General features: G+C 42.4%; 1 protein-coding gene across 3 annotated transcripts in view; it reads right to left on the reverse strand.

Annotated features, from left to right (window-relative positions):
- CNTNAP1 (contactin associated protein 1) overlaps window positions 1–12,325 on the reverse strand; it is a 525,816-nt gene that overhangs the window by 176,010 nt on the left and 337,481 nt on the right. For all 3 annotated transcript variants that reach the window (XM_077459411.1, XM_077459410.1, XM_077459412.1), the window contains exon 20: window positions 10,303–10,433. In XM_077459411.1, coding sequence (XP_077315537.1) covers window positions 10,303–10,433 — 131 coding nt within the window. The remainder of the gene's footprint in view (window positions 1–10,302; window positions 10,434–12,325) is intronic.

The raw sequence follows: 12,325 nt of genomic DNA on the forward strand, positions 1-12,325 counted from the left end.
TAAACTGCCTTCTAACACTCGTGTCACCATACATATTAATCCCCCCCCCCAATGCTGCGCCCCCCCCCCCCCCTGCTTACATAAATTTTCCCCACTCCGGATGTTAGTGAACGCCCCCTCTCCTAATACAAAGAAAAAAAATGGGTCACAATTAAATAAGATTATAAGTCCTTTCTGTTTTCTTCAAGCCATTGAGCTGCTTCAGACAGAGAATTAAAGAAAATGTCCTACCGAGTGCAACCACCCTTAAACAAGCCGGGTACAGAAGAGCATATTCTAACTTGTGGTTAAGCAAACTAAGCTTGACTGAAGTAAATTCAGCTCTGCGTTTCTGAAGATCAGGTGAAAAATCAGGATAAAAAGAGACCTTGGCACCCTCAAATTTAATATCCCCCATTTCCCTGGCCCTTCGTAGTAAAGCCAATTTGTCGTTGTTGTTAAGAATTTTCATGAATATCAGCCTAGGGTGGGCCCCCTATTACTGGATTTTTGCAGGGGCTCTATGGGCTCACTCAATCACAAATAAGGAGGAAAAAGAGGCAGCTCCAAAAATTTCTCTTAGCCACCTCTCTAGGAAAGATATTAAATTAGGACCTTCACTACGTTCAGGAAGGCCTAATATTCTAACATTATTCCTGCGATTCCGGTTTTTCCATCTCGTCCAATTTAGCGACTTGGACCTTGATTGTATTCTTAAGCCATTTAATTTCACTCTTTAACAGGCTCAACCCATCCTCAACCTGGCTTACACGTTCTTCAAGTTCAGAAGTTCTTTGTAGTTTTATACAATTCTTGTCTCATGGGAAGTAGTTCCTGCTTTATACATTTTAGCTGGTTGTCAAAACTAAAAATTTAAACTTTGCACTCATTTATTGCATTTAATACCTCTCGTAATGTAGGTTCACCCTCCAATGCTGCAGAGACAGGTGCGGGGGTCGGCCCAGCCTCCGCCGGAACATTTGCCATAACACTCTCAGATTTGCCTACCCCAAGCCCTTAGTACTCACACTTTTGGTAGTAGATGGGGTAGGTGGATTGGAGGGGGCACGGCCTTGGCTCTGTCTACAGAAGAGTTCTTCTATTCTTTAGTTTGTGGATTTAAATGCTGAGAGATCACCTTATTAGGTGACACTGAAGCTGAGTGAGCGTAACGCTCCAATTTGGTGGCTGCGGCGGATGCCATCTGGTTAGTCCTATCTTTTGCAGAACAAGTAATCTGGGACCCTTCCTGGGGGGGGATGCTCCTCTGGCAACCTTTTTCTGCACATAGCAACTTTACTTAACTAAAAAAAAAGGGGGGGGGGGTTCCCAACCACTCTCCTCGGTTTCCTCCTATGCTCTCCTCCTCTGCTCACCTCCAATTACTGCAACATTAGTCACAATGCCTTTTCTGAGCATAAAGTCAATACTGGCAGCAGTAACCCAGGAGTAGCAGTTTTGTAGTAGTCAGACTGTAACATACCAATCTGTTACATTTTTGGCAACATGCTCAAATGTCTTTAAGATATAGGTGTGCCTCCCTTACTCACACATCCACTTTCAGTTGAGGTGAATTGTTGGGTCTGCGGTCTCACACACAGTACTATGCAGCGTCCCGGAGTTTTTTCACCTACTCACTGCTCCCCTCTCTCCTTGGTTACGGTGAGGATCTTCTAAGGCTATCTCTGCTCCGAGCCCCTGCATCGGCTGAGTTCAAATTCACTGCCGCTGCCAGTCTCCGCTCGGTGTCCGAATCTCAGCTCGAGTGGCGCGCAGTGTATGACGTCACATTTCAGTTATCTCCGGAGTAACTCGGTGTAGATCGGAGCGACTCGGGGCTGCTCGGGGCAGTTCTATGTCACATTCAGAGCAGCGATGGTTCTTCCGACAAGCTCGCGCTGATCAGCCCAAAGCAAGGAGAGGTAATGGGAGGATCACTCCAGCTCTCCAGTGGTAATCAGCAAGGGAAGTGGGGGGGGGGGGGTCTCGTAGCATACTCTCACTCCTCTCCGTTCATCACGCCGCTCATCACTCCACACACCTCCGATCACGCCCCCTCCGGCACTGGTCCTCTATGCTTCATCTGCATCTCTTGTACCATCCTTATGAATTCCTTTTCCATGGCAGCATCTGTACCTCTCTTCTTCTGCTAACCAGACCTCAGATCCAGGTGAAACACTATGCCACCAAATGTGACAGACCCCGGTACTCAAGAGGAGTATGTCTGCTGTATAAGCTTCCTATGCCTGTTAACAGAATGATACCAGATCCCACAGCCGACCCAGCCACTAGTTGGGACACAAAATCAGATAAAAGCTTGATCACATTATTGTATGCAAAGGAAACTGTATTCAGGAATTAACAGAACTAAGGAAGAAACCTAATATACTATATGCTAATCAACATCTAGCAACTAATAGCTGACAGTGATATAATATGAGCTAATTAACTAGGCCCTTAAACCAGGCTAGATGACCAGACCATTAGTCACCTACAACCTGAATAGAAAGTACTGTAGAATACACCATTATTACAAGTATGAACACAGATGAGAAGACAGACAGAGCAAATAGAGCATCCAATTAACAATGGGAGGAAGGCACTTGTGTTTTGGTGAGATACGAACTTGAATCCCAAGCAAGACCACTCTAATGCCGTGTACACGTAAGCGGAATGTCCGACAGAAAAAGTCAGACGGGAGCTTTTCATCATATATTCCGTGTGTACGCCCCATCGGAATTTTTACGTGGAAAATTCTGACAGACCTAGAAATAAAACATGTTCTACATATTTACGACAGAACCAATTCCTATTGGGAAAACTGCTCGTCTGTATGCTATTCCAACGGACCAAAAACGATGCATGGTCTGAAGCAAGTACGAGACGGAAGCGATCAGTGTGGTAACACTAGCGCTTGTAATGCAGCTAGAACATTCCTCACGCAACAAATTCTGTGATCTTTTAATGCAGCGCATTCTTTTCTTCTTTTAATACTAGAAGAATGAAGTTGTTTTGCTGCTCATATTCACACAGAGTTCTCACAAACTTATTTCGTCATTATTTCTCCCGATCTCACGAATAATATTTAATAATCTATTTTTTGAAGTCATGATCTCCATAATAATGTTTACAATTAGTTTTTATAGTCCTCTTTTATTTATTTTTATTTCATCGAGATCTCCTTTTTTGGATTGAAAAATTATTTTCTAGTGATCTCCATATCTAATTTTATTTTTTAGGTGTCAAGTTACTACAATAACAACATTATTATCTTGTATTTATTATTAACCTTAAGGAGGTTGGTGTCCCTTGTTTATTTGAAATGGTCTTTTAGAAATGTACCTGCCTACTCACAAACAAACTATCCTATTTGAAGAAAAACACATAGGAAAGTATTTTCAGAAAATAAAATCTCCATTTATTCTGGGTAACAAAATAAAGAGGGAGGCAACGCTGGAGAAACTTTTGGAATTTGCGAAGCCTTTTGGCTCCCAGGGCACACATCAAGTCTGTGGAGAAGAAAATTGGTAGCTTGAGGGGTCCATATAATTTGGAGCCCAATCTGGTCAAGGACTCCCAGAGATTAGGACCAGCAGCAGATGACATATCTGTCCCCAGGCTGTGGTACTACATCGGCCAGTGTTTTCTGTCAGACCAGACTGAACCCAGGCCATCACTTTCTTCTCTTCGCTGCAGCCTTCTCTGCACCCTTCCCTGCAGCCTTCCTTGGAGGCTGTGGCTCTGGTGGTGGACTTGTGGCAGGAGGGGGAGGAGGAGGATGGGCTTGCTCATATATGTGCCTGTTCTCAGTCAGCTGGCCCCTCAACCCCTTCTGAAGGGCATCAAAAATAATTCCCTCACAGAGGAGGCGTTGGCCCTCCTCCAATTTCAGCAATCTTGTGGCTATATAGCAGCCATAGGCCTCTTTAGCATTGGGGGGGCTCCTGAGGACATCGCTTGCTTCCCTAATGAGGCCCAGTGCTGCCCCCTCCATCATCGTCCCCTTCCTGGGCCTTTTGGTTATAAGGCAGAGGGGAGGCACCTGGGATTGGGTGAGTCTCCTACTGGGTCCAGCCACCTCCTGGCTGCCACTGGGCCCAGCCACCTCCTGGCTGCCACTGGGCCCGCCCTCCTTCTGGCTGCCACTGGGCATGGCCTCCTCCTGGCTGCCACTGGGCACGGCCTCCTCCTGGCTTTCAAGACCCTCCTCCTGGCTGAGCTCATCCTGTGTATAAAAAAGGGACATAGACACATTAAGTTTTTGCTTCATCAGTCTCACACACAATTTTCAGCTCATGACTTGCAAATTGAATGTTAATAAATAGAAAAGACTATCATTCTGACCCCAACATTTTTCATTCTTGTCCTAAACATTTTTGGCCACTACTGTCTATTGATATGTATACATAACTTTTTTTAAATCATTAATTTGTTCTCAATTATAACATCTAGTTAACATCATTAATATTAGGACATTAAATATGTATTAAATAATATACATAGCTCCAGCTGGGCGCATCCACTTCTTCCAGGATGGAAGGCCCAGGTTGTTCCTCGTCAGCCTCTGCTGGGGTTGAGGGAAGGGTGGAGGGAAGGCTGCAGGGAAGAGTAGAAAGAGATTCCCTGCCTTCAGTCTGGTCATCCACAGTTTGTTGAAGTACCACAGCCTGGGGACATACACTTGTGCTGCTGATGCTCCTGATCAGAGTGATTTCTGGATCTTATTATGCTACTTCTTATACATGTTCCTCAAGATCCCACTTTTCTTTTCCAAGAACATGATGGTTGCATCGGGAACCCTAGTCATCACAAATTTCAGACATTTCTCCAACGTAGACCTCCTAGCTTGTTTATTATAATATAAGCTGTGTTTCACCTCCCACAAATTCCTCATCTCCCTGTACTTGTCAATGAAACTGGCCATAAATTCTGGGTCCTTAAAGTGATTCATATTTTCTGTAAGACAATGCACAAGACAAAAACACTAATGTCAGCTTAAACTCTCATAATCTTAGCCCAATATAGGCCTCGATGTTCTAGGCCACTTCCTCAGCACAACGATCGTACATACGACACACGCGTGTTACTTTATATACCCTGTGCATGCATCGCCTGCCCCTGACGTTCTTTCTAGTGTATTCCCCACCCTTTCTCGTCGGCGCACAGTAGGAGCGACATGGCGGAGACACAGCAGGTGTGTGATTGGAGTAACAAGGAGGAGGAAAGCCCGGAGGCCGAAACGTCCCGATCCCGGAGGCAATGATTTAAGACTACAAATATGTCCTTTCTTGAGATGGTGGACATCTTGAGGAGGAACGACTATGATGGCAAGAATGGACTGTACACCAACCTGAATGTGAGAAAGGACAAAATTATGACAAAGGTTGTGAAGAGTCTGCACACAAATTTTGGGGTACGACAAATAAAGGAGAAAATAAGGAAACGCTGGTCAGACCTGAAACTGAGGGAGCTGGATCAGTATAGGAGGATCAAGAGAGTGTTTAGAAAAAGTAAGTAGTTGTCATGTGTTCTGATTCTTTATTATTACTTGCGTCATGTGATTTTCTTTACTGTAGGACATTTTAAAATGGCAAGTTTCAGGTTAGTGAAATACTGTTCTTCATCCACGAACACCCAATAACCATCGTCGAGCACCATTTGCGTCTGCACCAGCCTTTCCAGCCCCATCAGCCATTCCTCCCGAGGATGCTCTCCTAGGAATGGTACACGCAAGTCCATCTGCAGCCAGTACCACTCCATGGATGTAGGAAGGACCTTTCCATAATAGTCTTGCTCCACTTGTAGAGCCTCCATCCAGAGCTCCCGGCAGATTGTGTCTTTCAGTTCCAGTATGTTCTGGGCAGAACTAGGCGAAAATCCTTTGTATTCGCCACTGGAACTCTGCTTGCTTTCATGGTGACCGGCTTTTGGAACACTTCTTCTATATCACCCGACACTGGGTCCCATTGATGGTTTGGACGGCTCATAGGGAGTAAGCAGATCCCAACACTGCCAACCAAATGTGACAGAACCGTCCAGCACCCAGCTTGGGTGCTTCTGTCAAGATATAGCCTCCTCCAGTCTGGACCCAGGAACCAGGTATTATAGTTGAAAATTGCACCCACGAATCTAGACGACACTAGCTTAGGTGCTCTGGAACTGGAACCAACTTTATTGTAAAATCACATAGCATATATAGCACACCAGATCAGGTGAGCTTAATCACATTATCATATGTAAAGAAAACTGTATACAGGAATATAATTAACATAGCTAAGGAACAGCCAACATAAACATGATGCTGATCCACACATGTAGCAACTAATAGCCAACATTGATCTAATTAACCCCTGAGCTAATCAACACAAACACATAACATCCCCCAATATCTAGGACAGAAGAGAACAGTTTGTGGGACTTTATGTGAAGCACTTTACCAAGTCCCTCTACCATGGCTACTACCAGCAGTCCTACCTACACACTACAGATAGGTGAGAGTGTTTGGGACCTTTCATGCTCCCCCTCTTTATTCTGTGTTTTATACTTTTTTTTCTAACATCATACAATTTTGCCATTTCTATTATAGATACCCCCAAACTATGCAGCTGCTGCTACGTCACAGTTTCTATGTCAACCTTTTGTACCATATTATATTTTCATTATAATGAACCAATCTTTCATTGTTACTATGCCTATATGATACCATTGCAATTTGGTCTACATGCCCAAGGTCTGATACTATTTAACCATGTTGAGATAATTGTTCTATACTATGAACTCTTCAGACTTTATACATCGAGACCCAATATTACATTGTATCATTTTATCGATTTGGTACTTTTTTTTTATTTCTACCCAACTATGTTGAGATAATTGTTATACACTATGAATTGTTCAGACTTTATCCCAATACTATATTGTATCATTTTACAGTGCCTAGCGAAAGTATTCGGCCCCCTTGAACTTTTCAACCTTTTGCCCCATTTCAGGCTTCAAACATAAAGATATAAAATTTAAATTTTTTGTGAAGAATCACCAACAAGTGGGACACAATTGTGAAGTGGAACGAAATCTATTGGATATTTTAAACTTTTTTAGCAAATAAAAAACTGAAAAGTGGTGCGTGCAAAATTATTCGGCCCCTTTACTTTCAGTGCAGCAAACTCACTCCGGAAGTTCAGCGAGGATCTCTGAATGATCCAATGTTGTCCTAAATGACTGATGGTGATAAATAGAATCCACCTGTGTGTAATCAAGTCTCTGTATAAATGCACTTGCTCTGTGATAGTCTCAGGGTTCTGTTGAAAGCGCAGAGAGCATCATGTAGACCAAGGAACACACCAGGCAGGTCTGTAATACTGTTGTGGAGAAGTTTAAAGCCGGATTTGGTCACAAAAAGATTTCCCAAGCTTTAAACATCCCAAGGAGCACTGTGCAAGCGATCATTTTGAAATGGAAGGAGTATCAGACCACTGCAAATCTACCAAGACCTGGCCGTCCCTCTAGACTTTCAGATCAGACAAGGAGAAAACTGATCAGAGATGCAGCCAAGAGGCCCATGATCACTCTGGATGAACTGCAGAGAATTACAGCTGAGGTGGGAGAGTCTGTCCATAGGACAACAATCAGTCATACACTGCACAAAGCTGGCCTTTATGGAAGAGTGGCAAGAAGAAAGCCATTTCTCAAAGATATCCATAAAAAGTCTCGTCTAAAGTTTGCCACAAGCCACCTGGGAGACACACCAAACATGTGGAAGAAGGTGCTCTGGTCAGATGAAACCAAAATCGAACTTTTTGCCCACAATGCAAAACAATATGTTTGGCGTAAAAGCAACACGGCTCATCACCCTCAACACACCATCCCCACTGTCAAACATGGTGGTGGCAGCATCATGGTTTGGGCCTGCTTTTCTTCAGCAGGGACAGGGAAGATTGTTAAAATTGAGGGGAAGATGGATGCAGCCAAATACAGGACCATTCTGGATGAAAACCTGTTGGAGTCTGCAAAAGACCTGAAACTGGGACGGAGATTTATCTTCCAACAAAACAATGATCCCAAACATACAGCAAAATCTACAAAGGAATGGTTCACAAAAAAACGTATCCAGGTGTTAGAATGGCCAAGTCAAAGTCCAGACCTGAATCCAATCGAGAATCTGTGGAAAGAGCTGAAAACTGCTGTTCACAAACGCTCTCCATCCAACCTCACTGAGCTCGAGCTGTTTTGCAAGGAAGAATGGGCAAGAATTTCAGTCTCTCGATGTGCAAAACTGATAGAGACATACCCCAAGCGACTTGCAGCTGTAAGCGCAGCAAAAGGTGGCTCTACAAAGTATTAACGCAAGGGGGCCGAATAATTTTGCACACCCCACTTTTCATTTTTTTATTCGTTAAAAAAGTTTCAAAAATCCAATAGATTTCGTTCCACTTCACAATTGTGTCCCACTTGTTGGTGATTCTTCACAAAAAATAAAAATTTTATATCTTTATGTTTGAAGCCTGAGATGTGGCAAAAGGTTGAAAAGTTCAAGGGGGCCGAATACTTTCGCAAGGCACATCTATCTGATACTTCCTTTTCTATGTGTTTGTATACCTTTTGTAATAAATAACTAAGTTTACATTGATTGGTCCATTTTGACTTAGTAATGTGCTTCACATAGAGTCCCACAAACTGTTCTCTTCTGTCCAAGATATTAGGGATGGAGGTATATATTTTATTATTGCCTCATATAAAGTCCCAAATTTAGCTTTAGCCTAGTCTTAGTTCTTTTCTCAACATCCCCCAATAGTTTGATAACAAGTTAAAGTGGACATAATATTATTCACCTCTCCAAGATCAGCAGACAGACAAACAATTGGTTGTCTCGATTAACAATGGGAATGCATGCCTAGGAAGCACACAATGGGAGAAAGACACTTAACACATAACATCTTAAACAGATTATATCAGGAGACCCCAGAATCAGTTTGCTTTGAACTGATGACATTAACATCTGCTCTGAGTATCACAATCTAAAGCAGTGATTGCTGGTTTTGGCCATAGAAGCCCTAAATATGTATCTGGGTCCTCCAGTTTCCAGAGTCTGTATTTTGGGGAGACATGTACTTGAATCAGAAACAAGACCACTCCAAGGGTCCCCCAGGCACACACTTCCCAAGAGGAGTGTTCCCTTTAAAGCCAGGGCCCATAGTCAGTCAGCAAGAGGCCCCCCTGCAGTTCTCTCCAAAAGCCCCTATCTTGGTTGAGTCTGTCACAGGTAATACTAAACACCACCCTTTCCCTCTTTTGTAAAATATTGACACGTATGTCTACAGCACCCGCAGATGTCAATCAGATTCAGTGAAGAGGGAGCAGGGCTTAAGGACACACAAAGCAGGGCTCAGGAGTGAGCATGCACGAGTGGCCCCACACCAAGCTCTTTGGACTCAACAGTGGGGGGGGGGACCACAAAGCAGGTAAGTATAATGCCAGGTACACACGACCAGAATTTGACGGACTAGGCCCGATGGTCTTCCCAACGGATTTTCGGCGGAGTTCCGATGGACTTTCCAAACTAACAGACTTGGCCACACACAAGCACACCAAAGTCTAATGGATTTGAACGTGATGGTGTACGACCGGACTAGAATAAGGAAGTCCATAGCCAGTAGCCAATAGCTGCCCTTGCGTCAGTTTTCATCCGCCGGACCAGCATACAGACGAATGGATTTTTTGACCGGACTCGAGTCTGTCGGAAAGATTTGAAACATGTTTTATTTCTAGGTCAGTCTGACTTTTGGGGGAAAAAAGTCAGCTGGAGCCCATACATGATCATAATATCCGATGGATTCATTCCGTCTGACCTAGTCCGTAGAAAAGTCTGGTCGTGTGTATGCGACCAGACATGTTTGTTATTAAAGGAAATAGCAAAAAAACAAAAACAAAAACAAAACACAAACCTTTACAATCACTTCAAGACTTGGCTAAAACGGATTAATGATAGTCTCCCCCTGTATAAGCTAACCTTTGAACTTAGGAAGAAACCTAAGTTAAATACAATATGGTACAAAAGGATTTCCAGTCCACTTATACTAACCTTTCTAGGATATTAAAATTTGTATATTTCTGACCAACACTGTGGACTTGTTTCTTTCTTAAACTGTTGTACCCATTGCACTTGTAATTTTTCCATTGCTGCGCTAAGTTAACAAGACATGAAAGACGATTTGTGTTTGTTTTTTCCTTTTTTTTCCCTGTATAATCTTTCTATGAAAGCCAATAAAAATATATCTTAAAAAAAAAAAAGATGTTCAACAATCAATTTCCAAAACATAGTATTACCTGAATGTAAAGTGTACGGTAATCCCTTGTGACGTTAACCCTGTGTGGTCTGCCATCTGTCAGGTTTCTCTTGCTTAGCTGAAAGATATTTGGACTTTTGCTCCTCAGTTGATAATTTAATTGTAGGGTTCCTGCCATAACAGAAAATGAAAGAGAAAAATGAACCAACTTAACATGGTAAAGGGAAAGCATGGTGCATTCCTAGAGGGCACAGTGCTATGAAAAAGTATTTGCCCCTTCCTGATATTTTATTTTATTTTGCATATTTCTCACACTTAAATGATTCAGATCATCAAACTAATTTTAACATCACACAAAGATAACTTGAGTAAATACAAAAGTAATTTTTTTTTTTTCAAACATTTTATTGGAAAATAATAAACAGAAACAAAACCAACATGTGGTAGAGCATATATATCCATATAGAAAACGAATATAATATTGCATAGTAAACATTATGTACATTCTGTGATGATAGACATATCCATACGTTTCATCATGCAATGCAGAAGTCAATGAATGTGAATCATATATGTACAGGAAAATCCCTATGGATAGGGTAAGCATTTACATCTCAAATGTAGGATACCATGAGACTAATAGTATGGTACAAGGAAAAGGAAAGAAAATACAAAATCTGAAAAATAAAAATAAAGAATTATTAAACCAGGGGAGGGGAAGAGACCAGCACAGTTAGTTCAGGAGCCTGAATAAAGACAAAAAGTTTTTAAATGATGATTTCATTTACTAAGGGAAAAAAGCTGCCAAATACTGCCTGGCCTTATGTGAAAAAGTAATCCCCTCCTTGCTAAATCATTAATGAACTGCGATTAACCAAATTTTTTGTTAAGCTGAGTTAAATTTCACTTGTCCCATTTTGGTGGGTGGGGGTATGGTTTAGCCTCTCTTGGGTGGAAGTCTTTCCTGTACAGCCTCTAAATTAGGTATATTTTTGGAGCTCCATCCTGGTGGTCTGGGATGCATGACCTGTCAAAGCTTTAAACAAGCTTTGGAGTAAGTGGCAGCATTTTCCCCTTGGTTTTCCCTTATTGTCTCTGTTTGTTAGTGTTTCATGCACTTGTTTGTTTTGTGGGCATTTGCCCTTTCCTAGATGACTGCAGCAGTGCAAGTACACTGAGCATGGATGAAAGAAATTGCTCTGGCCGCAGTGGGCAGTTTTTTGTGGCTTTTCCACAAAATGGTGTCAGGGACTGAGACTGCTATCTGAGCATGCTCAGGTGCTGATATCTTCACTGATGACCAGGGGTGCCAGTTTTAAATGTTTTTAGCCATTATTTGTGCAACACATGGTGGTCTCTACTTGTGCATGCAAGATGTTTATGTAATCATTGTCTACAGGTATGTTTTCCTTCTTAACGGCATTCACCTGGAGTCTTTCTATCTCGGGTTCATTCTCTATGCTTGCTCTAGGATTATGGTATCATGCTGTGTTTTATTTCAGTCTGTTGTTTACCCTGTCTCTATAGAGAATACTGCCCAGTCAAACCACCCATTGCCTGTAAGGTAAAGGGATTAGGTAAGTAATTACACAGGGAGCACGCTAAAGGTCAAAACGAGTCACCATGTAGGCGCAGACGTCCCAGGCAATGTTGATCAAGGTCATCGTCTTGACTCTGATTATCATTGCTCCCAGTGTACAAAACATCACAGGTTACCAGCTCTAATAGTTTATGCGCTTGTGGTAGAAAGTCATTGCCTGATAAGGTAGTATGTCAAGCCTGCTTGGAGGAAGCACCAACAGACAAAGAAACTGATGTCAGTAGCAGCTTTGAATAAAGAAATGGTAAATAAGTCAATACATTAATCCTCTACTCCTCAGTCAACAAAAAGAAAAGAACTTGTATTGCAAAGAACTTGTATTAAAGTAATGCAAAGACAATTCACAATAAACTCAGTAGGAAGACAGCCCAACGGGGAACACTCAGGGGTCCCAACAGCATGTAGAGAGCAGGTTTCAGCTGAACTGACAGCACCTGTTAGGAGGAGTAGATTGCGGTATGGC

Source organism: Lithobates pipiens, unplaced genomic scaffold (genome assembly GCF_037356315.1).
Source record: "Lithobates pipiens isolate NorthernLeopardFrog02 unplaced genomic scaffold, aLitPip1_a1.2 Scaffold_28, whole genome shotgun sequence".
In the NCBI taxonomy this organism is placed as follows: domain Eukaryota; kingdom Metazoa; phylum Chordata; class Amphibia; order Anura; family Ranidae; genus Lithobates; species Lithobates pipiens.